General features: G+C 53.7%; 1 protein-coding gene across 2 annotated transcripts in view; it reads left to right on the forward strand.

Annotated features, from left to right (window-relative positions):
- The window catches only part of PAX7 (paired box 7), a 98,995-nt gene that overhangs the window by 48,918 nt on the left and 22,361 nt on the right, over window positions 1–27,716 (forward strand). For both annotated transcript variants that reach the window (XM_060080274.1, XM_060080276.1), the window contains exons 5-7: window positions 4,996–5,195; window positions 12,114–12,279; window positions 13,414–13,616. In XM_060080274.1, the coding sequence (XP_059936257.1) occupies window positions 4,996–5,195; window positions 12,114–12,279; window positions 13,414–13,616 (569 nt within the window). The remainder of the gene's footprint in view (window positions 1–4,995; window positions 5,196–12,113; window positions 12,280–13,413; window positions 13,617–27,716) is intronic.

Below are 27,716 nucleotides of genomic sequence, written 5' to 3' on the forward strand. Positions count from 1 at the left end.
ACACTGGGACCTTTCTATCCAGAGCTGCTTCAGAGCAGGAAGGCAGGGGCTGCAGATGGCCAGGAGGCTGCTCCCCCACTGGTCACCCCAAATCCAGCCTCTGTTTAATGGATGTGAGCCCATGTCCCCCTCCCTATGTGTCCCCCACCCTGTGCCAGCTGCCCAGGCTTCACCAAGAGGCAACCAGCTTCCAATGCATGGAGGACTCAGCCCCAGACAGCAGGGCCTCTCTGTGGCCAAGTCCACCTAATCCTATTAATTTAACTCGGAGGCTAAAGGGTTCCCAGGGGTGGGGAGGGGGAGAGGCAGCACAGGGGAAACCAAAGTGAAGGTGATGGGGTGGCATCAGGACTCTTTGTGTCCCTTCTGCCAGTCCAGTGGGACCAAGAGACCCATCAACAGGCAAGTTTGATGTCTCCTGATGAGCTTTGAGAGCTCCAAGGATGAGCAGTGAAACCAGCCTGGCCTGTATGGGCCCGGAAGGCTTCCTGGGGGAGGACACCCACCATCTGGGTTCTGCTGGATGAGTAGGAGTGAGCTGATGCTCCTTTTTTCTGTTATTATCATCATTATTCTCATCAATAATAATAATCATCCTTCATGTGCCCTTTACATGTTCCAAATTACTCCCATAGTCTTCATTTCATTCTGTCCTCAGAGCAGTCCAGTGAGGCATGCAGGGATGTATCATTATCCTCATTTTTACCTCCAAGACAGTGGAGGTCCAGAGAGAGGATGCAACTTGTCCAAAGCCACACAGCAAGGGTGGAGACAGAGCTCAGAATCCAGGTGTCAGGCCTCCCAGGAAAGGACTCTTGACGAGACCAGAGCTGCCCCAGGGGGCCCCCGAAACTCCCTCTCCACCTGTCCTCCCGCCCTATCCCTCTCCAGGAATGAGCGTGGGCTTACTGGCTGTGTGGCCGCTCTCAAGTTACTGAACCTTTCTGTGCTTTGTTTCCCTATTTGTAAAAGAACCAATAGTGCCAGCTTCATAGACCTGCCATGAGGATGGCACACCAAAGAATGGCTCCAACCTAGTATAGGGGGTCTCTTCCCCTGGGATGGGCCAGGATGGAGGCGGGAGATCTTTTCCAGGGGCCTGAAGTCACAGACTGTAGTCCAGCTCTCTTGAGATCTCTCTGGATCTCCCAGCTACTGGGACACGGCCCTGCTGTCCCCACTCAGCATCCAGAAGGTTGTTATGGCAACCACCATCATCCTAGTGGATCATTCCAGATCTTTGCAATCAACAGAGACTTGTGGGCCCTGCTCTTCCTTTTCTAGTCTGGGTTTCCATCTGAGTGTCTCTCTGGGCTTGAGGAGATCCCAGATCTGTGCTCAGTAAGGGGCAGGAGGGACAGGGAGATGAGGAAGAAGTAAACACAGAATTCCATGAAGCACCTAGAAAGCCAGAAGTACTTTGAGTGGCAAGAGCATCCGATGCACGTGGGGCCTGAGTGGGCACTGAGGCTGGGCAAGGTCTAGTAACAGAAGCACCTAGAACTTTTCTCCAGTCAGTCATTTGCTAACTGCACTTATGATTTTGGTTACAGTCCTACAGCCTATTCTATTATTTCCTTAATATTTTACTTGGTGCAGAAGTATCTTTAAAAACTGAATTCAAGGAAACGAATTCTCTTGTAAATGAAATATGCCTGTCATGTCCTATAAACAGATGGGAGCCATAAAAACAAATATCCTAAAAACAAACAATGTCATCAAATTCTACCTGGAGACTAGTGCATGCAGAAAGATCTTGAGGCCTGTCCTCTCCTTGCTAAAAAGAGAGACCAGGGCCTCCCTGGTGGCGCAGTGGTTAAGAGTCCGCCTGCCGATGCAGGGGATACGGGTTCGTGCCCCGGTCTGGGAGGATCCCATATGCCGCGGAGCGGCTGGGCCCGTGAGCCATGGCCGCTGGGCCTGCGCATCCGGAGCCTGTGCTCCGCAACGGGAGAGGCCACAACAGTGAGAGGCCCGCATACCGCAAAAAAAAAAAAAAGAGAGAGACCAGCGGTGCTAAAGACACACTGTCCTGTGGGGTAGCCACCAGCCCCGTGCGGCTAAGTAAATTTGAAGGAAAATGAAATAAAATTAAAAACTCGGATCTTCAGTTGCACTAGACACATTTCAAGTGCTCGGTCTACACGTGGCTGATACTACCGTATTGAACCGCACAGACCTAGAACATTTCCATCATCACAGAAAGTTCTATTGGACGGCGCTGCTCTAAACTGAACTGAGACTTAATCAGGCTGGGGTTTCTCCCAGGACAGGGCTGTGCCTTCTCCATCAAGCTGGGGCTCTCCATCTCCTCCCCAATCTGACCTCACAGCTCTGAGTATGATCTCTGCCCATAGGTTTTGCCCCCAACAGCCCTGCTGCCCATCTCAGCTCCTGTCTGAGCCCAAGGGTCCCCACTGGGGGACAGAGCCCGGTGTCCCATTCCCCATCTACAGGCTGGCCTCCCTTCCTGCCTGCCAATCTCAGCTTTCTCCTTCTGAGGCCCCAAGGGCTCTCTCCTTGTCGATGTCAGAAAATCGAAGTTATGCAGTGAGTTTCAGGAAGTGAATCCTTGGGATTAGCTGTATTTGGCTCTGAGCCCCAGACGTGCTGGGGAAAGCACCCCAGCATGCCAGCTGTGACTGTTCTGGCCTCCTCTTAGTGACAGGGAGCTGGGCAGCTGGGAAAGGGCAGGGGGGTGGCTGGGACCGCAGGTCTCTGCCTTTAGGGGTGAGCAGGCAGCGATGAAGGCAGGTCTCCTTGCCATTGGTTCCCTTGTTGTGTGGCGTCACAATCAGCGGCCAATGAAAAGCAGGGATGACCTCCCAATGGCCGTGTCAGCAGGATGGGGGAAAGGGGATCTGGGGCAGAGGGGCATTGCCTCTGGGGGATGCAGCCCCATGATGGCATCACGCATCATGCCCTTTGACACGCCAGGCCTTTGCACATGCTCTTCCCCCTGCCTGGAATGCCTTTCCCTTCACCTCCACTTGACATCTAAGAGGTTGCATTAGGTGTTTTGTTTTCTTCAGGGATGGGGGGACAGCTGTCCCTTGTGGGAGGAGCCTAGACCTATCTGTATAACCAACATTTGAAGCCACTGGGTAAGAACAGGGTGGGGGACAGGAGAGCAGGGTCTGCGTGTGGGTGTGGACAGTTGCTGAGGGACTTTGGGTGTGTCATGTTCCTTCCCTGTGACTCAGTTTCTCCCATCTGTAGTGTGAGCACATGATCTCTGAAGCTCTTCCAGCTTGACTCAGTTGAGCTTCCAGAACACAGATTACATAGTCTGCGCATGACACATAGCAGGTGCACTGTCAATGCTCTGGGGAAAGAATGAATGACAAAACCTAGATGTACTTCCAGAAATACCAAAGATGGAGATGGAAAGGGAGGGGAGGGAGAAATGAAACAAGAAAAGGGAGAAAGCAGGAGTGGGGAGGAGGAAGACCATCTCCGCCTGCTTTCTCTTTTCCCTTCCTTGGTTTCCTCTTCTCACCAGCCCCCTCCTCCACGCTCCTGAGGGTGCAGCTTCAGAGCCCTGGCTAGGGAGCTCTTTGCTAGCATTCCTTCTGATGGATCAGGGGTGGGCAGGAGGCCCAAGCTTGACGGGGGTGGAGAGTCAGTTCGGCCCCCAGGGAGTCTTCAGCCCCGACTGCGGAGGAGCTTGATCAAGCCCTTCTTGCAGCCTCCATCACCTGGACCTGGAACAGAAGTAAATTCCTGTCCTGACAGCCCGTCCAGGGCCAGGCTCCTGGGCTCTGTCTGCACAGGAAGCAAAGGCCTTCACCTACCCCTAGGCTCCAGGGTGGAAATTAATGGGGATGATGTGGTGGGAGTCATGGCTATGGCCAAGGTCATCAGGTGAGGTCTCCTCCAGCCTGTAAGATCACTCAGTGATCCTGGAACATCCGAGGAAGGGCCTGGGTGTAGAAGTCACATAGTCCAAACGCTTCATACTGTAAATGGGGAAACTGAGACCCAAGGAGGGAAGGTAGCCTTCCTAGGGTCACAGTTCAGGGCATTTGGGAGAGAACCAAGCCTGGAATCTAAGCTTCCTGACTGCCAGCCCTGGGCACAAGCATCTGCTCCCTTCCAGCATCCTTGTCTTTCTTCCTGCTTCTTCCTTTCATTAATTTTTGCAATATTTTCCAAAAATGCAATAGTGGCATTGTTTAAATGATCATCATTTAAGAAATACTAAACTATAAATAAGTGGTTTTTGTTGTTTTTTTTTTTTTTTTGCGGTACGTGGGCCTCTCACTGTTGTGGCCTCTCCCGTTGCGGAGCACAGGCTCCGGACGCACAGGCTCAGCGACCATGGCTCACGGGCCCAGCCGCTCCGCGGCATGTGGGATCTTCCCGGACCGGGGCACGAACCCGTGTCCCCTGTATCAGCAGGCGGACTCTCAACAACTGCGCCACCAGGAAAGCCCCCTATAAATAAGTTTTAAAAAGAAAACAAAAATTTTGTCACCCTGAAGGTTAACATTTGTTAGTCTTTTGAGTGTAGTGTTCCATAATACATTATGCATGCTTTTTCCAAAAGTGGGATTGATCTCCACACACTGGTTGTACATTGCCTTCTTCTTAAAGTCAGGTTTATTGAGGTGCAGTGAATATTCAGTAAAATTTTCCCCCTTTTGAAGAATATAGTTCTAAGAATTTTGACAAGTGTGTTTCATCATGAAACCATCCCCTGAGTGCTATGTCATGGACATCCTTCCGTGTCAGTAGAAATAACCTAAATGCCCAACTACAGGGGTTATTTTTTTAAAGGAATGGCTGGGCCATAAGGCATTTAACCAATCCCCTAAGGTTGGGCAGAGAGGTTGCTTCCCAGCCTTCACGCTGATAAATAGCGCCGGGGGGAACATCCTTCCTGTGCTCAGGAGGGGTCTGAGCCTCAGTGCCATGGTGGCCTGACGGTGTGCACAAAGCACCCCTCCATCTCACTGGGCCCCCACCCTCTTCCTCCCTCTCACCTGGCTGTAGGCAACCGTCTGGATGAGGGCTCGGACGTGGAGTCAGAACCCGACCTCCCTCTGAAACGTAAGCAGCGCCGCAGTCGGACCACGTTCACAGCCGAGCAGCTGGAGGAGCTGGAAAAGGCCTTCGAGAGGACTCACTACCCGGACATCTACACCCGGGAGGAGCTGGCGCAGAGGACCAAGCTGACGGAGGCACGGGTGCAGGTGAGGGGGCGCCTGGGGCTTTGTGCTGTGGGCATCATCCGGAGACCAGGATTGGGAAGGTGGGAGTGGCCAGGGTCAGAGGGTTTAGTGGGCACCCCCCAGAGTGGGGATGGAGGTTCTGCAGCAAGTGATCCAGGAACCGTGTAGGCAAGTGTTGCCCTGGCACTTGGTACAGAGTAAATGGGCAGCGAATGTTGACTGATTAACTAATCCCTAGGCAGTCCCAGGGAAGCCAGGAGCTGCGGTGAGGACTTGGATTGCCTTCATCCTCCTGCCGACAAGAACTTCGTGGGGGGCGTGGGGGAAGGGGGGAAGGAGGAATGGAGGGAGAGACAGAAAGGGAGAGGAGAAAAGGGTGAGGGAGGGAGGGAGGAAGGACATTGGTTCAGCCACAAGAGAGGGAGCTCAGGGAGTAGAAAAATCTCCAAATCTCTGAGGAGGGGAGGAAGTACTCAGGACAAAAATTCCAGAACAGACGTAGCTTCCTAAGATGGGTAATGAGTTTCCTGTTATGGGAAGCATGCAAGTGACTGGGAGCATGTTCCTGGTGAGTTAGAAGCATGCGGGGGAGGGTGGGCAGACCTAGAACACGCCCTCCACACCCTCAAAGTGCGTGGCTCCTAATCAATGGGCCGGGGGAAGGGAGGGCATAGAAAGAGCAGAGTCTGTCTGGGGTTCAAGGCCTGCAGTGGGGTGGGGGGACTTGCCTCCGCTCCCCAAGCTGAGCTCTCAGATTCCACGAGGTCTACAGTTCTCTAAGTCAGAGTCTCTAGGGGCCCGGCTGGGACGGGCTCAGGCTGGGTGGGTCGGGGAGGTTGCAGAGGAGGAAGAGAGGGGTCTGATGAACAGCTCCTGTGGGAGCCCGTTCTTGGCCTGGCTTCTCCGTGAATGGGGGAGGTGGGTCTACAGAGGTCCCGCCCCCAACTGCTCACTGGGGGCGCTTCTATCTTACCCAAGGAGGTACCAGCCTTTGTTGGGCACCTACCTTATGCCAGCTGCAGTGCTGGGGGCTACCCCATGTGACCTGGTGGAACCGCAGACCACCTTCTCAGGTCGGGATGGCCACTCCCCAAGCCGCAGGCACAGAAACTGAGGCTCAGAGAAGCGACATGGGGGGGATACAGAGCTCAGCAGAGGCTGAGCTGGGCCTGGAACTCAAGCGTGATGGATGCCAAGCCCAGGTTCTAGCCATCCAGAAGGAAGAAATGGACTCAGAGCCTGGGATTTGAAAAGCAATAAAGTTCTAGAAGCAAACTGGCATTTAAGCAGTCCGGGGACCAGCATACCTCCCTCTGCCCTCCCCACCCCCATCCTGGAGTGGGGGACCCTTGGCTGCCACTGAGGGAGATCCTGAGGGGAAGGGGGCAGGCGGCAGCAGCCAGCTCATCTCATTCCTTCCCCTCCTCTCCGGGGTGATACCCGAGCCTGCCCCCCAGCCCCCAGCCTGCCTCCCCTGCCTCTGATCCTCCTGCAGCTGTTCTGGGCACATTCCTGAGTGCTTTCTCATTCCCACGTCTGGTGGCCACGGCTGCTTCCCACCACCTGGAAGCCTGACCGCTCCTTGTAAAATTTCCTGGCTGTCAGGGCAGTGCTTTTATTGGCCCAGGGGACTCAGAAACAGGTGTCACTCAAGGTCCAAGGATGGAGGGGGGCCTGGGAACGGGTGGGGGCAGCCAGAGCCCAGGCAAACTCACGGTGAGGGGACCAAGGCCGCCGTCCTCTGCGTGCTGACTACTCTAGCAGGCTCTGAGCTCCCCCAGGGCGGGGCGGGGTCTCCCCCCTCAGGCTCTGAGCTCCCCCAGGGCAGGGCGGGGTCTCCCCACAACACTTAGCCTGAGAACTTGGCCTGATCCCAGCAGAGGAGGGATCAATACATGTTGAGTTTTTTAAAAATGAACAAAGGTGGACCCAAAAATCAAGACAGGGATAACAGAATATTTGTCCCAGAGAAGAGAAGGCTTGGAGGACACGGTTGCTCTGAGAGGCCCCTCAGAGTTGGGGGGAGACCAGGGCCGATAGGACAATGTCCTAAATCCCATATAAAGGTCTGCAGGGACTAAAACACAAGATCGGGAGCCACAGACCAGGTTCCCATCGGTTTCTGCCTCTGCTCAGCTGTATCACCTTCAACAGGTCAGCTTCCTTTCCTGAGACTTAGTCTCCCATCTATAAATAAAGGGATCAAACTAAATGAGCACTAAGGCTCCTTAAAGTTCTAGGATCCTAACTTATTGACGATCAGAGCCGTCTTGTGAGGTGATGAGATCCCTGTAACCGGAGTGTGCACGGAAAAGTGCAATGTCCAGTGGATCGGAGACCCTGGGGAGAGGGTTCCTGCTGTGGACAAGGGGGCAGGGACCTTGAAGCCCTCTAAGCACTGCTTTGATTTTAGGGCTGTATACTTTTAAGGTCTTGGCGTCTGATTCTAAGAGTCTATGATTCGGGGATTTTGCAGTCCTATGCCATCACATTTCAATGGTGCCGGGAGACGGGATACTGGAGTGGGTCAGAGTGGTCTCGGAGCCAGACGCCCATGTGTGAATTCCAGCTCTATCACTTACTCCCTCGGTCCTCAGTTCCCTCATCTGCAAAATGGAGATGACAAAAATAGGGTCCACTTTGTTCTGAGGATTAAATGATTGCACCTAAACACACAGACACAGAGTCAGGAAGTGCTTGGCACACAGAAGTGCCCTGAGTAGGGGCCATTATTATTAAACTCCACCTATTCTTAGTGGTTTCAATTCTGGCCACCCTTGAAACTCCAGGTTCATTCATCTGGCAGTCATATTGGGTACCTACTATGTGCCAGACACTGTTCTGAGCACAGGGGACTCAGCAGACAAGAAATCCCTGCTGTCATGGGGCTGATGTCCAAATAAGCAGGGAAGCAGGTAAATATATGTCAGGCGGGGTTCTATCAGTCAAGTGTATCACCCCCTCTGCCTCCCTTCCAGCCCTGCTCCCCAGCAGAGGGTCGGGAGCCTCCCTGTGAAGCCTGCAGGGCATTATATGGTGTTATATGGTACCCCCGATGGCTGGTGGAGACGCCCCATCTCAGCCCGCAGAAAGCCCAACCACCATGAAGGGTAGGAAAGGGGCGTGAGGCGGGGGGACGCATGCCTAGGGAACAATGACTCCTTTCCCTGGAAGAATCTTCATTTCTAAACAACTGGGGTCCCGAAGCCAATCTTTGCATACATCTTCCTTGCAGGTAAACAAATCTATTTAGTCCTGAGCTCCAAGATCCCTGAGCCTGTGTGTTTCTTCTAGAAACAGAGGCTGCAGGTCTGACAGGTCCCGAGGCCACCCCAGGTGTCTCCCACAACTGCCTATGAAAACATCTCATCCTTCAGATGACCAGCACCAAGAGACCAGGGCTGTGTGCAACTCTTTACATATGGCCCCAGATCAGAACCCTGCTATTTGCTTGGGGGTGGGCTGGGCGCATTCTGAACAGAATTCCATTTTGGAGGCACTAGAGGGACTGGCTAAGTAATAACTTAGGCCAGATCTTTTCATTACACTAGGTGACATTTATGATGCATTTCTAGGTGCCAGGCACGATGCTCAGCGCCCTACATGCATTATCTTCATCATTCTCACTGTAATCCTAGGAGGTGGGGACGATTAGTCTCTCCATTTCGTAGGTGAGAAACCTGAGATTTCACTAAGAGAAGCAACTTCCTAAAGACACACGTAATAAGTGACTGTCCTGGGACCCGAGCCCAAGTCTGTCCATCGTGTTCTTTTCCTCGGTGCTACATTGAAAGAAGGGCCAGGTGAAATGTTCAACTCAGTAAACTGATGCTTCCTACAGTGTCCTGCTACCAGAGCTAGGTGTTGAGGGAAGGACCAAAAGTAAATGATAAAATGCAGCCTCTACTTTTAAAGAACTCAACCCTGAGCAGGGATTCTGGGTGGGACACTGGGGCCACCACTGTCCCTCTTGGAGCCTCCATTTCCCCATACGTAAATAGGAAGCTTGCAGTACATTACTGTCTAAGAGCCTTTCCAGCTCAGCCATCGGATGCTTTCCAGCAGAATAAGAGTTGTAGATGCTGTTCTAAGTAAACGCTTTGCCTGTGTTAACTCCTTTGAGGTCCAGAACCACCAAGAAGGTAGGCGGTTATTAGCAACAAAGAAAGTGAGGCCCAGAGGAATAACGGGATTTGCCCATCTTAGCTAGGAGTCAGAGGCAGGGTTCAAAGCCAGGCATTTGGGCTCCAGAGTCCCTGCTCTTAACCATCATGTCACACTTTGTGAGGATGGAGGTGCCTGCTGTGGTGGAGGCAGCCCTGGGGAGACAGGACAGTGAGGAAGAAGCGAGGAGAGGGAAAAAAAGTGAAAGACGTGTCCTCTCCTCCAGGAAGTCCTCCTGGATGCTGAGAGGAGTTGGAAACCCCTCCTCAGACTCCTTATAGCACCTTGCATGCCACCTCATCTGAGCTGACTGCACCAGAGAGCAGCTGTCCTCTGACTTATCTGTCGTGTGCCCAGGCCAAGGGCAGCTTGAGGGCTGGGACTGTGTCCTGCTCACCTTCTATCCTCACTGTCCTGCTTGACACAGAGTGGAGTCCCAGGAACAGTTTGAGATGGGAAGGAGGGAAGTCAGGAGGGCGGGAAGGAGGAGGGAAAGGAAGGGAAAGGGGGAGAACACTTCCAACTTGGTTGAGTCCTCTTTGTTTGAGGAACAGATGACCCATGCCGAAGAAACAGCTGCATGCAGCAAAACTAGAGCACGGTGTCCCAAACTTAAGTCTTTCTCTGACCATCTTCAGGATTTTGGCCACATTTGCATATTATCTGTATTGTCATTTACTTTTTAAAATAAAATCGGTGTATTTTAAAATAAACATGCATATCACTCTCATCATAAAAAGGAAGGCAACTGGAAACACTCACACAAGGGAAAACAAGACAACATGGGAAAGTTCTGCTGGAAAACATCACCTGCCAGGGCGTCCTCTCTGTGCTTTAAACAGGGAGATTGGCAAGTGTTAGGAAGGCACGAAGGAGGCTGAGTGCCAAGGTGAGACTTTCTCTTCCACACGCCCCAGGCCCAGAAGAGATGGGAGTGGTTCAGGGTTATTTATCATCTGTGTCACTCACCTTTGGGGATGTCTCTCCACCTCGGGAGTGTAGGAGCCCCACCCTTTGGGAAATGCTGATTTAAAACAAAGCCGTTCCCCACACCCTCCCTCTGAAGCAGGGAGCAGGTAACACTACCTCAGTCGGACTGGCAGGCATCCGTCCCACCCAGGACGCCCCTGGGGAAGCCCTCGCTGCCTTGAGGAGGGGGGGAAAAGCCAGGACCTTCATTTTATTTGGGAGCCAGTTTTTGATCTTGATTTGGCTGCCATGTCTCCTTTTTCTGTGAATCCTTAATGGGTAAGAGCCAGCTGCTCTGTTCAGCCAGCTTGGTAAGCTGAACACCGTTTCTCCCCTGAGAGAAAGGACAACCGATACCAGGGGCCATAAACACCCCTCCATCCCTGCTGAGACTGCCCTCAGGTCAGCAGACATCGTCCAGGGGTTTGGGTGTCTTACTTAAGTGATCCATGCCAGGGGATCCATGTCTTCACCCACCAGGGGGGGACTCCCCACTGAGCCTTGTGGCCAAGCACCAGCAAAGGCACACCAGAGCCATCTCTGCCTTCCACTGTTCATTTATTTGTTCGTTCATTCATTCATTCATTCATTCATTCAACAAGTATTCCTATAGAGCTGTGAGCCATGGGCCAGTAATTCTTGGCCTCTGCCTGTGAGGCTTAGGGCCTGAAGGGGAAACAAAGAAACAGATAAAGACAATAATTGTTTGTATGAGGCAGCTCACAGCTGGAGGCCTCCTGATAGAAGGGGATGGGGACCTGCCTGGACTTACTTTTGAGGCAGGGATTCCTCATAGGAGCAGGGGGGGAGGCATTTCTGCTGAGCCCCACAGGCCAAGGAGCCAGTCCTGGAAGAGTGTTTAGGTTGGAGGGAACATCATGTGCAAAGTCCAGAGGTGGAGAAGCATTCTCTCACAGCAGCCCCGTTTTGCACACTCATTCTTATATTAATATTTCTCTGGCTTGTCCCAGGGAATTTGCTGCAAATCCAGACAAGAAGGTTCTAGGAAGTCAGACTGATTGAAGTTTGAACCTCACATCTATTACAGACTAGCGGTGTGGCCTTGGGCAAGTGATTTGACCTCTTTGAGCCTCAGTTTCCCCTTCTGTAAATGGGACTAGGAGGGCAGGCCTCATGGGTCTCTGTATGGACAGACGTACGAACAGCTAGCACAGATCTTGGAGGAAAGGGAAACTCAAAGATGTTAGGTTGTCTTCCCACTGGTGTTTAATCAATCCCTGTGTCTGTGGAAGGTGGGCTTTCCTAATCAAGGGGGCCCATGCAGCGAAAGCCAAGCAGGGCCTCAGGCTCTGGACAAAGAACTAGCTTTCACATCTGAGTGTGGCAGGTGGGTCTCAATTCAGGTGGGTTCCAGATATGTGGCCTCTCCTCCTTGGGGGCTTCCTGGAGAAGGTGAGGAGTGAGCATGTGTATGAACAAGGGTGGTCATACATCTTTGGGGGCAGGAGCAGCTGCAGGGAAAGAGCACTGGACTGAGAATCACTCAGACCCGGCTGTGCCTCCCCGACCCACCCTGTCACGTGGACAAGTCCCCCACTCTCTCTGGGTCTCAGTTTGCTCATCTGTAAAATGGGGATCATGATAATGACCTCCTCACTGGGCGGTCGGGAGGACAGAATGGGACTGTACCTGTGAAATCACTTTGCAAACTGTTCCGAGTTGCAGGGCGGTGGGGATCTCCTCCCACGGAAGAGGATGCTGGCTGGATGGAGGGTATAGCTGTGCCTCAGCTCCCTGCCAGGAGCCAAGCTGAGCGCTCTCCATGCTCCGCTCTCCATCCCCCAGGTCTGGTTCAGTAACCGCCGTGCCCGCTGGCGTAAACAGGCAGGAGCCAACCAGCTGGCAGCATTCAACCACCTTCTGCCAGGAGGCTTCCCGCCCACCGGCATGCCCACGCTGCCCCCCTACCAGCTGCCAGACTCCACCTACCCCACCACCACCATCTCCCAAGGTGAGTGCTCAGGCCCATCCTGGCATCTCAGCCACACCTTTTCATTCCCCTCCACCCCCACCCACCCCTTCCTTCCTTAACAAAGAAACAATAAGAGGGTATTTGGTTTCTTTTTAATGGCTGTTTGTCTGCTTTCATGTGGACAGACTAGTAAGACAAAAGAGATGGGGTCCTGCCCTTGAACTACTTGGCTCTGCATCCAGGTGAAGATAAACAAGGTCGCCTCCGTGCACACGTTTAGAACAGAGCTTCTCAAACTGTAAAGTCACATGCATCTCCTGGGTCTTATTAAAATGCAGAAGAGATGATGGTGGGCAGAGAAGAGTAACTCCCCTCCCTCCCTGGCTCCCGGCCCCCAGTCTGCCCTCCCCTTCCCACCCTCCACCCCCAGCACACATTAAGAATCCTGCTACTTGACTTCTGCCTCATGGAGCCCTGTGGCGGCCTCTTAAAGGACTGGCAGGCTAGAGTTCTAGAAGCTGAGGAGAGGCCTCCCTGTGATTTTGGATGAGAAATTGAACTGTTGCCAATGGTGATGGTCCCATCTGCCGGAAGGCTACGTGGAGGGGCTGTGACAGAGATGAAGAGCAGCCCAGCAGCTAGGAACAGAACAGCAGTTCAAACTCTGACCCCCCAACTCACTAGCCTTGTCACCTTGCACAAGGGCCCTGAGCCCACTGAGCCTTAGTTTCTTCATCTGTAAAATGGGAATCACTGTTGCTTCATACCCTTAGACACTATTTGTAAAAGCACCTGGTGAGTGGTCGGCACTCACAAAGTGCTATCGGGACAGGCCTGGTCAGATTGACACAGTCCTCAAGGAGATCTGACTTTCAGTCCAGATAACGTTTATTGAGCACCTACTATGTGCCAACCACTGAGAACAAGGCCAGCACATAGTAGGTGCCTAGAGGTTGTCAGTCAAGACTCGTCAGTCCGTAGTGTCCTGCCCAGAAGCCAGTCGTCCCATCCCAAGTAGCAAGAGAAGGTGGTCCCCTCCCCTCTCCATCCGATGGACGGAGGCTGGGAGGAGGAGGAGGCTCAGGTCTTGCCTTCCAAACAGGAAGTACTTGCCCTCCCTCGCCCTCTGGGGTGAGGCCACTTGCTCAGGCCCTCTCCTGGGTCTCTCCACAGATGGGGGCAGCACCGTGCACCGGCCCCAGCCCCTCCCGCCGTCCACCATGCACCAGGGGGGCCTGGCTGCGGCCGCTGCAGCCGCGGACACCAGCTCTGCTTACGGAGCTCGCCACAGCTTCACCAGCTACTCTGAGAGCTTCATGAATCCGGCAGCGCCCTCCAACCACATGAACCCTGTCAGCAATGGCCTGTCTCCTCAGGTAGGTGTCCCCGCCCCCTGCCCAAGGTCCCATCACCAGATGATCGCCAGTCCAGCCAGCGAGGGCTCTGGGGGACACAGGCTGACTCTCCCTTGGGGAGGAATGGCTGTTGGACACCTTGAGAGAGTTTAAGTGGGAGGCGGGGATGCTCCTTCCACCTTCACTTGTCACTATTCTGTGACCCTTCACCCTGGGTTTATCTTCTTCAAGCCACAGAGCTGGGTGACCCAGCGGGCAGATGCAGAGAAAAGGTTTCCATATTTCTCACCACCCAGAGCTTATTAAACTGGCCCATCACCCCCCTCATGGCTGTTCAGTCCATAAAAGTCAGGCATTTTCAGCGCGTTGATGGAAGCCTTGCACCATTTCCTATGGGATGCTGACTGGCTGGGGCTTTGTTCTAGAATCGGGAGTCTTTCCTGGATTCCATCCTGGGCTCCATCTCCCACCTTGGTCACTAGGAGTGACCAATGAGTGAAAGGAAGGACCACGTACTACTGGTGGAGAGAACTGTGGCAATGGGTGGGGAGGGGAGGGATGGTTCTAGCCCGGGAACTCTACTCTCATTGGGTCTTGGAACTCGATTTACTCACATGTGATTGGTTGCTGGTTAAGTCACTCATTGCCTGGTGGTGCTATTAGAAGTGGTGGGACCATCTTTAGATGAAACCAGAAAGACAAGGCTGAGGCTGATGTGGTTATTGGTGGGTTTGGGGAACAGGACTCAGTGATGCTCGAAATCCTAGTAAATTGGAAGAACTGCTGAGCTCATTTTTGTCGCTATAACAGGCTCTCAGATATCCGTGGGGGAAAGAATTGAATCCAAGTCTCATTTTACCTTGTCTCCCATTTTATGAGACACCTGTATCATGTCTGTGGTGAGAACACATGGGATGCAAACTTATCTGAACAGCTGTAACGTGGTAGAAAAGGTGAGGCTTGGAGGGGGTTTGAATCCCAGCTCCACTGCTCAGGGTGTTAGGCTAGTAAGCGTCTTTGAGCCTTAGTTTATCTCCCATTAAACAAAAGAGTAATTAAACAGAGAGCTGCTAACCTCCTAAGAGGGGTGTTCTCTGCATTCAATGTGCTAACAGGTCAAAGCACTTAGCACAGAGCCTGGCACAGAATAGGGGCCAAATAAACATTAGCTCTCTCACCGCCACCCCCCCGCAACCCGCCCCCACCGCCCCCACCCACCCCCGCCCCATCATTGCCAGGACAATATAGTTAGTATGAGAAATGTGTTACCTAAAGAAAAGGACCAAAGAGAAGGTCAGCTACATCCCCCCAGGCTACTTCCACCCAGCTACCTGTTTTTGTAAGTAAAGTTTTATTGGAACACAGCCATGTCCGTTCATTACGTATTTATTTATGGCTGCCTTTGTGCTACAACAGCAGAGTTGAATAGTTTCAAAAGAGATCACGTGGCCTGTAAAGCCTAAAACATTTACTATCTGGCCCTTATAGAAAAAACTGGCTACGGTTGGTCTAAAATATTCCCCCAAATGTTAAATTTCTACATGTTTGGGGGTCATTCCTATTTGCCTCAATTAATGTGTGTCGTTGAGGACTAATTGTATTTCAGTTCCATCATTTACTTATGGGTAAGATCTCTTTCCCTCTCTACACCCCAGTTTTCTCATCCGTGAAATGGGATGATGTTAGCCCCTACCTCATAGGGTTGCTGAGGATTGAATGAGATGACCTAGGTAAAGCACTTAGGCCAGGTCCAGTGCAGAGTTGAGTGCCCGGTGAATGCAAGCAGCTGAAGGCAGAGCTCCCAGGGGTAAAGCAGCAAGTCCTCGTGGGCCCCACATTGTGAGGGTGATGCAGCCTGTAGATGAGAATGTTTTTCCGGTAGCACCTAATTGGCCTCTTTGGAGTTCAAGGCCACCACCTCCATCTCATTAGTGCTGAGGACTAACTGGCCAAGCTAACCTTCCAGAGCCAGGTTGAGACATGACAGGATCCAGAGCTGGCTGGGTAAGGATGGCTGCAGAGACCCACAGTGTCCACACTCGAGAATGTGGTCCAGGCCTGGCCTTATGGTACAAAACAAATTGGGGGAAATCTGAAGAGGGGTGTTGAGATCAAGCGGGCCCTCCAGCTCACTTTACAGGTGGAGGGCTAGGACACGTCGGCTGGGCCAGGCCTGAGAGTCCAGGGCACCTGTCTCCCTGACCACGGCTCTTCCGTGTACACCCATCTCCATGTGGGCTGAGGTTTATCCCCAGAGCAGCACCTCTGTCACAAGACAGAGGAGAAACTAGCAAATTAAGGGGCCCCTGGCTTCTGGAGCATGATTCAGCTATGGTATTAAAGAGAGGATGCTCCACGCACTGTCTGAGCCCAGAATTGAACCTCAGGGAGGGAAGCAGAAGAAGGAAGAGAGCCTGACCCACTACCATGAGCATCCAGACCAAACCCCACCTTCTCCCCACTTGAGCTGGACCCTCACCCCTCCTCTGAGAGACCCTCAAGGCTTCCGCCCCATTCCTCAGGGCAGAGAGGCTGTGCGGGGCGTGACGGATTGCGTGAACTTCGGAGACCCATCGGGAGGTTCCCACCAAAGGTGTGAAGACAGATGGAGGGTCTGACAGGGGCCGAGGGGACCAGGAGGTGAACAGCTGCTGGAGGGCAGGGAGAGGGCTGCGTGCAGGGCGGACATGAGGGCAGGGTCAGGCTGTGTGTGCTTCTGTGTGTGTGAACCTCTGGGTTAGGCTACAAACACTTCCTGAAGGAAGGGGCCAGCGAGGGGGTGTTTAGGGTCTTATGCAGAAGTCCCTGGCATTTCCCTGTACTCCCTCCCCCATCTGACAGGCCAGTTACACGTGGTCAGCAATCTCTGTGGTCTTGGGGGTCGTGCGGGTTCTCCACCAAGAGAGGTCCATTACCATGTCTGTCTTTCCAGCAGGAGGGGTTTCTCCATAGCTCACCTGGGCAACAGGGGGAGGATGGGCCCCACTTGGGCTGTGGGGCCAGCATACCCCTCCCTCATCCAGGATCGCAGGTCCATGGTCGCCCAGATAGCCTCAGCCCTTGTTCTTAGAGAAGCCCAAGGGGATGCAGTCGGGGACCCAGCTGGGGCTCTGCTGAGCACCTGCTTGTCTCACCGACCGGCTTGCCGCTGCCTGGAGAGGACCTGCCTCCTCCCCGCGGGTTGACCCGGGTCCTGGCCTCAGACCCAGCCTGGGAAGTGGGTGCTTCCAAGCCTCAGAGCCTCCACGGAGAGTCTGCCCAGCAGAATCTCACAGAAAAGCCATTTACTCATCTCAGCTCTGGGCCTGTCCTCTGGCTCTAATACAACACATAGTTATGGAGTTATGGAGTGCTGGCTATGGGCCAGTCACTGTTCTCGGCACTTGGGATAAATCAGTGAACACAGGGATGAAGGTCCCGCTCTAGTGGAGCTGGCAGTGTAATAGGACAGACAGACAATAAACATAATAAAACAGCAAGGCATGCAACATGTTTAATAACAACGTGGATGAGGACAGCTAAACTTTCTGAGCCTCTGCGATGTTCTGACGCTGTTCTCAGTGTTTCTTATATACTAATCTACTTGAGCGTCAAAGCCTGGGTTCACCCTTCGTTTCCAGAACCTGAGATTTTACCCACTCACACTGCCCTCCTGCCTCTCAGAAATGCCCACACATGCTGTCTTTTTGAGAGACTGGCTGGCGGCGAGGAGAAATCATCTCGGAAGCCAGTCCCTCCTGCTCAATAGAAGGGAAAGCTCCTTCAGCCCATGTCATGGATGAGAACACTGAGGCCTAACTCAGGTTAGGAGCCAACAGGCAGAGCTGAGTCATATGAGAGGCTTAGATGACCTTGAGGCTTGGTTCCCTCGGGGCCCAGGCCCTCGGCCACCCCCAGAACCCAGCCTGGTAGGATTAGGGACTGAGCACATGGACAGCCCTGGCTTTGCTTGGAAACAACTCTTAGAAACCAGCTCAGGACAGCTTAGGACAAAAGGACCCTTTTGTGACATCACTTCGAGTGACCTGATTCCTGCAGGTGGATCAGTTCATACCAGCCCACGTGTAGGAATCACGAGCAGGGCACAATTTTAAGGGCAGTGGGCAGAGATAGAAAGGGGACACTCAGGTCCTTAGAGGTTCCCCGGTCTGATGGGCGAGACACAGCCCCCAACCCGAGGAGCTCTCAGTCTGAGAGGAGGGACACGACTCTGTCCTCAGGAAATCCCTTGTCCTTAGACGCCCCAGTCTGATGGTGGAAGCACAGCCCTGCCTTGGAGAGTTCCCAATGGGATGGGGGAGACAGGCCATAGAGGCCATTCATAGCTGCAGCACTGACCAGTCAAAGCTCCCAAGCAAGGCATCAGGAGCAAGGTTCTGCTGTTTCCAGGGTCATTTGAGCTGAAGGCCACAGGCAGGCTGCCCTGTGCTGGAGTCTTCTACAGGGCCTGTGCAGAAGTGTTCCCAGGGGCAGCCCGAAGCTGGAGCTGCCTTCTCCCCCAGGCTTTCTTAGATGCGGACTATCAGAGTTGGCAGTGGAAACTGAGGCCCAGAGAGGGGGAGAAAATTGCCCAGATCACACTGTCAGGTTAGCAGCTGAGCTGGGACCCGCACCCAGGGCTCCAGACAGCTCACCCACAGCTCCTGCCACTGCTTCATGGGAAGGGGGCATTTCTCTCCTGCCACCACCCCTCCTCTTGTCTCTTCATGATGTCCCTTGCGCCTCGTCCCCTTTGTTCCTCTCTGGAGCTTAACGTGGAGGAACCTGTAAAGGGATTTACATATTTACAATTTCCCCCCTGTGGAATTAATGAAAGATATTCTCTAAGTGTGAAGTGAATCACACGGCCGTGATCACAGTACACCAAGCCTCTTTGTCCTTTGCCTCTTATAATAGTTACAGTGACGGCTTACGTAGAATGAACGCTTACCGTGGGCCAGCCATGAATGGGCTAAATGTCATACCAGCTTTCACTCAGCCAGTCTTGGCGGTTACCTTGTGACCTTGGTTTACAGATGAGGAAATGGATTTGTCCAGGGTCATCCATCCATCCGCCCATCTAACAAGTATTAATTAAGCCCTACCACATGCCAGGCCCCGTGGTAGGTTCTGGAAAGTGGCAAAGCTAGGATTCAGATGGTCTGGCTCCAGAGCCCACTATGCTGTTGTCTTGTATCTGCCCCGTAAGATTGGTCCTGTGGTCCATATAGGGAAACTGAGGTCTGAGGCCACAGTGGCAGTTAAAGGCATGGTCAGGTTCATGGTCTACACCTTTAAAAGTCAAGCTTCCCCTTCCTCCCTAGACCAGTAGGAATAAAGCTCAGGGCTTTTCAATTCTTTATGAATGGGGTCTCCAGAATGCCTCTCCATGGTAGAGTCCCACCACCGCCCTCCTGGCATCCTTTGAGGCCTCCAGGGGAGCCAATCCAGCAAGGAAAGACACCCCATCAGCTGATCACCTATGGGATGCCACATCCCCTGTCAGCACTTTGCGTCTGTGAAGTTACTCTGGCCCCACAGAACTTGGGAAGACAGGCTCAGAGAGGTTAAGTAACTTGCTGAAGGCCACAGAGCAGGTGAGTGGTGGCGATGCAATTCTAAGGCAGATGTGCCTGACCCACGCACCTCACCTTCTCATCACCCTCAGCGGGATAAGATCGAGAAACCCCTCGTGCTGGGGAACTGAGCCAGGGCCCTTCACGCGGCGGCCACTGGAAACTCCCTTTGCCTTTTTCTTCCCTCACTTCCTCTGTGTGTTTTTTTTCCCTTTAGTGGCGACACTGCGTTTATAATAAGCATTTAAAATGAGTCTTGCTGGACCAGGGACAGGAAAGGAGGCGGGCGTAAGAGATTTGTCGGCAAGAAGACGGGGAGGGGGATCGTGGGGTGTTAAATAGCCCAGAATTTTTAAAAAACTGATGCAAATCACTGGTAGGAGAGAAAATTATGTGCAATTACGTCCTGATATTGGAAGGTTTTGCCTAGCCCAGGCAACAAGATCTCATTAACAAGCAGAAAATAAGATTGAAATGGTGTGTAAAAGAGCTGAAAAATGAATTTGAATGCTGCGTTTGTCCACAATTACCCCCTCCTTCACACATATTTTATTGCAATTTTTTTATTATTCTTAATCTCTCCATTCCTCAAAGCAGATTGGGGACATCCTGGCATTACTGGGGCGTCGGGAGGAGGTGTGGAGGATTTCCTGCTCCCCTGAAAGGAGACCCTTCTCTCACACATTTTCCAAGGTTGGGTTTTGGAAGGATCAGAATTCATTTCTCCGGCTTAGCGGGTTGTAGGAACATGAGGCTTTAACCCTAGCCGAGTGAGCGCGCCTCCGGGCCCCGCCCAGCCCTTCCTTTTCCTCCCTTCCCAGCGGCCCCTTTGCCTCCAGCTTCCTTCCCTTGGCCTTCTCAGGGTCTCTTCCAGGCTCGTCCTTTCCCGGGAAGTCTCTCCTGGGAAGCCTGGGGCAAGAGAAACCGCCTGGCCTCTGCCAACAAGCAGCCCTGAGTTGGAGTTCTGGTTCTGCCGCTACCTAAGTTGCTGTGTGGCCCTGGGGCAGCTTGCCTAACCTCTCTGGGCTTCCTTTTCCTCATCTGTAAAAGGGAGTGATAATCCCTACCTCTCAGGGGGTGCTGTGAGGACTAAGGGAGATTTGAGTACAGTGCCTGGCACATAGTAGGTGCTTAATAAATTCTCCACCCACCCTCCCCCGTCTGTGCACTGGCCTCCCAACTCTGTTTTACTGCCAGCTCATGTCTTCTATCTCTTTCCCCCTTTCCTTCCCACCTGGAAAATGCCTGAGTTGGTTTCCAGTCTTGGGAAGAGAGGATGACAGGGCGCAGGTAGCACCCCTCTCTGCAGAAAGCACAGGAAAGGCCACCTTCCTCCCTCCGCCCTCAGGTCCCGGGGAAAGATGAGCTGGGATGGAAGGAGTGACCGGCTCCAGCTGGAAGGACAGGCTCTGACGCTGGTTTTTCCCAGGATTAGGGGAAAGCTAACTGCATCACCTCACCCACCTACCCATGGCTCATGGTGACCACTGGTGATGCTGTGGGGTCAGGGGTCAGCTTGTGGAAAGGACCAAGAACCTGCGGCCAGAGTTTCCTGGACTTGAAGCCAAATGCCCTTTTGCAGTATCTGCCCTCCCGGACTGGCTTTCACTGCACCAGTAACAGCCCAGCTCCCAGACCTCCCCCACGTCAACCAGACACATCTGCCAGCCTGAGTCACAGCCCTGATCAGGGTACCAGTTGGAGGCCGTGAGGAGCGTCCACTTACCTCATCAGGCCTCCACACACCCCCAGTGCCCCTTCCCCATAACTCCCGGCCAGGCCCACCCCAGGACGAGGATGAGCTACAGGCTCAGAGAATCAGCCATGGGGTCCCAGGCGTCCTCAGTCTTTCCAGCCCCTGGGCGGACAGACCTGCCAAGACCCTGCTCTCATATCCAGCTCTTCCTTTGTCCATGGTTAACCTACCTCAGTGGGAAAAGCTGAGTTATTTCCCCCCTGGCGGCTGGCCAAACAAAGCCACCTGCTCACATCAATCAGAGGCCCAGCTCCAGCCCACAGGGAGAGGCCTGGGCAGAGCCTTGTCTCCTGTGAAAACAGACTCGTGTTTATGTCTCTGCCTTTCTCACCCCTTTTTCCTGGGTGAAGGGGACTGAGGGGGTGGTGGACAGAAAGACGAGACCGGGATCAGGAACTTTCCAGAATACTGGTGATGGAGGCGGGTCATGCCTATGGGCAGGCCCTGCTAGGAATTGGGGGGCCTGGCTTATTGCCTGGCTTCTGGGTGACTTCGGGGTCTTTTTTTTTCTTAAGATTTTTTGATGTGGACCATTTTTAAAGTCTTTATTGAATTTATTTCAGTATTGCTTCTGCTTTTTATGTTTTGGTTTTTTGGCCCCAAGGCATGCGAGGTCTTAGCTCCCCAACCAGGAATCGAACCTGCACCCTCTGCATTGGAAGGAGAAGTCTTAACTATTGAACCGCCAGAGAAGTCCCCAACTTTGGGGTCTTTTTACCATTGAGGGCAACCCTGGCTTTTTCTCCTTAGAGGACTGAGTGGGATTCTGGGAAGATGGCATTTTGAGCTCATCTCCCTGAGTCTGGCCAAGGGCTGTGGATTGAGGGCTGCCCTCAAGGGATGCTCTGGGCCTCTTTTTTGTCCACTACTGATACATCTATAGCAATCAAGACCCTATACCTTGAGAAGACGTGGGCAGGAGCTGATCTTTGCCCCTCCCCGTGAGCAGAGTAAGGCCTGGTATAAACAAGTGGGAAAGAGGAGACCTAGATGTTTCCACGCACCATTTGATGTCAGGGACCAAGGTCTTCAGTAGGACCACAGGCGAGGCCTGGTACTCTGTGCACGGTGATTCATTCTAGGGACACACAGAACTCAGTGTCTGGCCCATAGTAGGCCTCCAGCAAGTGTTGGTGAACCCCCAGGAGTATTGCAGGCTCGACTACACACAGCTGTGGTCCGTACCCAAGAGATTTTTGAAGCAGCTGATCAGTTAGTTTGAATGTTAGTATGTTCAGTTGCCTTCAAAGTCATTTGTCTAGCTCCTGTTATTAACACAATGTATAGAAAGGCGCAAAAAAGAAATAACACTTGGCTGTCTCTGCACTTACCAAGTATGTTTTAGGGGAGACAGTACTACCCCCGCTCACCACCAAAGAGCAATGAGAGAATCAGTGATTGACAGTTTAGAGGGATTTCTGGTCAGACAGGATAGGAAGAACAGAGGAGTTGGGAAAAGGGAGGGCATTGTCCAAGAAGGCTTCCTGGCGGAGGAGTCTCAAAGGGCAAGGTAGCATTTGCTCAGGGGAAAATAAGGGAAGGGGTAAGAGGTTGGTGCAGACTGGACAGCAGCAAATAATATGGCAAATGCTAAAACAGTGTCTAATTCAGATACATCCTGGGCTGAGTGAAAGGATCATACAGACCAGGTTTTGGATCCCAGGTCTTCTATACTTACTTGCTGTGTGACCCCAGGCAAGTTACATGAGCTCTCTGAGCCTCAGTTTCCTCATCTGGCAGATGGGGCCAATACTGGTCACCCTGTAAGATTTTGAGAAATAAATGAGACTATTCATGTGAAATACCTAAAACTATGCCTGGCATAGAGAAAGAGCCTCATAAGTGACAGTTTTTCCCTCTTTGCTTCTCCCTGCCCTAATTAGAAATCGGGGGCAAGGGGAGGGAGGAGAGATGGACTGGGAGTTTGAGATTAGCAGATACAAACTATTATATATAGAATGGATAAACAACACGGTCCTACTGTAGAGCACAGGGAACTACATTATATCCTGTAATAAACCATATGGAAAAGGGAAAAATTGAATTAGCCATTCTTTTCTGGGACTGGAGGTCCGGCTCAGCCCAGGCCAGGCCTGGTCACTGGCTGGAAAGTCAGGCAATCTGAGTTTCCTCCAGACTTTGCTTCTAACGCACTGTGCGACCTTGGTAGATGCCTCTCCACTCTGGGCCTGAGTTTCCCTATCGGTACAATGAAAGTGAGAGGCCAACTTCTAGTCAGGAGCCTTCCTGATCAGAGTCCGTGATTCCCGTGGGTTCTTTGTATGAGCACGTGAGTCACAGCCTCTGGGTCTCTGGGTGGGGGCCAGCCTTCCTCTTCACCTCCTGGGGCCCCAGCCTGGGCCTGGTGAGCTTGCCAACAGGCTGGGGCTTTAGCCAACCAGACCTGCCTGGCTTGGTGGGAAAGAATGCAAATAGCGGATTTGTCCTTCTTTCTGATTAGCACGGGGCTGGGGGCTCTGAACGAGACAGTCCCGGCAGATAGAGGGGAAGAAAATGAGAGAGATTAGCATTTAATACAGCAGGCAGACTCAGAACTGCTGAGGCCCGTCCCTGGGGTCCCCAGCAGGAGGGAGGCCTCTGGGATGGCACGGCAGCCGGACCTGGGAGGCCAGGCACGTACCCGGATAAGAGAGGCAGGGGTGACTTTGAGGGTCCCCAGAGGGCCATACTGTCCCCTGCCTCCAAGCCTTGGCACCTGCTGCTCCCTCGGCCTGGGTCTCCTCCACCATCCTGTCATCATCTCAGACTCACTCTTACTTACTTTTAAAGACCTGGTCCCTTCCAGGAAGCCTTCCTGCACCCCCTTATGCTGGGTTAGTTGTGCTTTCCCTGTGCATTTATCACATTTTATCAGTATATTAAAAGCACCTGTATTGCTAGACAAATATTAAGTAATAATAATAATGGTTCAATTTTTTGAGCCCTTATACCACAGGCCAGGTGCTGTGCTCAGCCCGTTATAAGGACTATTCCATTTAATCTTCATAACATCTCCTTTGGAAGGGGAGGGCCTGGAATTATTTCTGTCTTACAAATGAGGTGGTGGACAGTGGCACCATGCAGTTTAAACAATTTGTCCAAGGTCAGGAACTAACAAGTGTCAGGGCCTGGACTTGAACTCAGACTGCCTGGCCCCAGTGACCATGCTCTTAGCCAGTACATGTCACAAAAATGGTCTGTTTCCCACTCGCTGGTGAGATCTTTGAGGGCCCCAAACTCTTTGATCTCAGCTATTCCCAGTGCCCGAAGAGGCAGGAGAGGAGAGGCATCAGGATACCAGCTCTGGAATCCCTGGGCCTGTGCCCAATCCCCAGGACTGTCACTTCCTAGCTGGGTGCTTCCAAACAGGTTCTTCTCTGCCTCAGTTTCCCCCTCCGTAAGGTGGGGCTAATAAATAGTTCCCACCTCATAGAACCAGTCTGAGGAGTAAGCGTGCTGATAGCTGCAGAGCAGGTTGGCATCTGGCGCAATGCCGGGTAGCTGTTTGCAGATGGGGGCCCCCGAGGCCACACAGTGAGCTGGTGCAGGGCCAGGCCCCCAACTAATTCTTCTCAGCACCTTTGAGTTCCCCTGCTCCTTCCTGCCTCCCTGTCTACCCTCCTGCCCTGCCCCAGCCTCAGCCCCAGGGCTCCCCCCTCTCTCCGGACCCTCCCACCAGTCCCTTCTCTCTGCTGGCCCTCGCCCCAGCTGGGAACATTTCTCCAACACCTTCAAGGGCTTGGGACAGGTATTTCTCGAGCTGCCCCTGGGAGTTCTGCTGTGGGGTTGGAGCTGATGCGGAGGAAACAGGCAGAGGAGGCTCCTCTCCTGGGGCTTCTGGGAGTATCCGAGACTTGGGCTAGTGTCCCCCAGGCATCGCGAGCGACCTTTGGAAGGTCAGGCCTGAGTGCCACCCCAGCTCCTGTGGGGTAATTCCGTCCAGTCACCACCACTCTCTGCTTCCCTTTCCTTTTCTTTGGAGGGAGGACAGTCTCCACCCCAAGCCCTGCGCGGCCAGACCGCCCTCCCCTGTCCTCCTCCAGCCAGTCTCCTCTCCATGTGCCCTCCCTCAGCCCAGAACTTTCTCTTGGGCCTAGCTGATGGGAAATTAACCGCTGCTGTCTTTTCTGCACTGATTTTCTTCCGCTTCCTTGTTCTCTCCTTTTCGCATTTCCTCCCCCCAATCCCCAGCTCTCCTGCTCCTTTTCCCCTTTTAGCCCCATCTGCATCCGACCCTCTTTTGCTCCATCCTTCCGTCTCTCAAATCCAGTCCCCTCCCCCACTCTCTTCCCCCTAATCTCTCTCATTCTTCTCCCGGCTTCTCCCGCAAACACCTCTTCTTTCTCCCTGTCCAGCCCCTCCCGCCCCCTCACCCTCTGCCCCCTCCAGCCAGCCCCTCCCGTTCTGTCTTCCCGCTTCTCCCCTTCTCTCCTCTCCAGCCCGCTGATGGTGGGCTCCAGGCAGGGACTGGGCGCGGTTCCGGGCCCGGCCGAGCCGAGTCGGGGCGGGGGTGTCGAGGTGGGGGGATCGGGCCGGATCCGCGCGGCCGCCCCTCCCCGCGCTCCGCCGCCTCCACCGCCGCCGCCGCGCGCCTTTGATCCATGGCCCGAGGCCGCCTGACAGTGGAAAATGCGGGGAGACAAAACCACTCAGTCAGAGTGATTCCCAACAACTGTCTCCCCGAGATAAGGACGCGCTCGGGCTCGGCGGCCTGCTTAATTCCTGCGGCCCGGGCCTGAGACCGGGGAGCAGCAGCGAGCCTGGCCGCCGCCCGGAACGCGGGGCCCGGCGCGCGGGGCTTGCGGTTGCGGGTTCTGCCTCCGCTGGCCGGACGCGCGCACGGTGGCTGGTGGCCGGTGGCCGAGGGCCAGGGGAGCGAGTGCGCTCCGCAGACAGGCACTTCCTTGCTTGGTAGCGCCTCCAGTGAGGGCTTCCTCCCTTATTCCCATCCTCCATTCAGTCGCTCCTCTTAGCCAAGGATGCACTTGCTGGGATGTTCTCACCCTCCCTTCTCATCCCTTAGCCAAGCCCTCTTCACTTCCTCTGAGAAGCTTCCCGTCCTCCAGTCTGGGTGGCCGCACTCCTTCCCAGGGTAGCAGTTTGGCCTCTGAATTCTAACTTTCTGGATACTGCTCTCTCCCCCTAAAGCAAGAACCAGGCTTTTCTGGGGGCGCGTGGCCCCAGCACAAAGCCTGGCTCATAGCAGGGGTCTGATAAACAGCGGTGGGCCGGCATTGGACGCAGCCTCCATCGTATGCCCAGCCCCAAGGTCCCTGCCTTCAAAGACCTTCCGGTTAGTTTGGCAAAAGAAAGCAAGGAAACCAGGCGCCAGAAGCCTCCAGAGAGGAGGGGATGCCCCAGACAAGAGGGTGTGGGGAGGTAGGGAAGTATCTGTGGCCCCCGCACCCACCTGACAAGAGAAATATGTTTCTCGGGGATGCCAGGCTAGGCTGGACTGGACTGAGCAGCTGGAGGTCCACCTTGGCTTCCCCACCACCTTGCTTGGCAAGCTGGGGTCTACCTTGGAGGTTCAGGAGATGACAAGAGGTCAGATTATGTAAAGAGAGAGCAAAAGGGAACCTTCCCAACCCCAGCCTAAAGCCCCAGGGCGCTATCTGTTTGGGACAGAGAGAGGGCCAGCATGATCCGGGTGACGGCAGGGACCAGAGGTCATGGGGAGGCAGAATCCCCATCTCTGGGGGTGCAGGCAGGATCTGGTTTTGTCAAGACTATTGCAGAGTGGGTTCTTAGAATGGTAGGGGATTCAGTTAGAGTCAGTGGTTCCCAAAGCTGTGCATCAGAATGATCTGGAAGGCCTGTTAAAAATCGAAATACCCAGGCTCCACCCTGATAGGTCAGTACAGTAGCTCTGCTGTGGGAGAGAGGGAATCTATATTTTAAAGAAGGCACCATCCGAGGCCGCTGGTGTGAGGTCTGGCACATCCAAAGCACCAGATTAGCGAGCCTTCACCTTGTCAACATCGCATCAGCACCTTGGCCCTCAACCCCCTTTCTTTAGGAAGTGACTCCGGGGCAGGGCTGTTTGAATTGAACTGAGACCCCTCTCCAGCAACCTCCGGGCTGGAAGGCTCCCTTGAAGTAGTTCCCTCACTGCCTCCTTTTATAATAGAGACACCTGCGGTAGCCCTCCACACTTCTCACTGCCTAGAAAGACTCAGGGATTAGCCGGGCTTTTCCGCGGGCACGGTGGGTGTGGCAATGGCTGGATCCGTCCAGAGGGTCGGTGGACAGCATTTACCGTCATCTCTGCCTCTGCTCCAAGTGGCACGGGCAATCCCTGCTTCGACACCAAGCCCTGGGCAACCTTTCCAAGGATGGAGCACCAGGCAAGGAGAGGGAGACCCATCCCTGCCTGGCTCCTATCCCTCCATCCTGCTCATTTGTTGGGGGCCAGCAGAGAGCATGGAGGCTCAGCATGCGGGAGACCCTCTTGCCAGACCGGGGTGTGATCTGCGGCATCGGAAGATTAAGGTCCCACGAGAGCCCTGGCAAGCCCTTGCACAAAGGGAACGGTCCAGGCTGAAATTGAGACATGATGCCTGGGGGCTGATGTTCCTGAGCCTCCCCCAGGGGCTGCCTTCCCTTCCCTATCACAGATGATGCCCCACCACCACTCCTAACTGCCCAGGCATCCTTCCCTGAGCCCCCTGGATGCTGACTCCCACCCCAGCCAACTCCAATCTCCCTCTCTAGGCCTCTGGAGGAAGCGGCTGTCCCAACTGGGGTCCCACCCTGCTTTGGCTCCCAAAGAAATGGAGTTACTTCTCTAGCACCTTTACTGTTCATAAT

Source organism: Mesoplodon densirostris, chromosome 2, assembly GCF_025265405.1.
Source record: "Mesoplodon densirostris isolate mMesDen1 chromosome 2, mMesDen1 primary haplotype, whole genome shotgun sequence".
In the NCBI taxonomy this organism is placed as follows: Eukaryota; Metazoa; Chordata; class Mammalia; order Artiodactyla; family Ziphiidae; genus Mesoplodon; species Mesoplodon densirostris.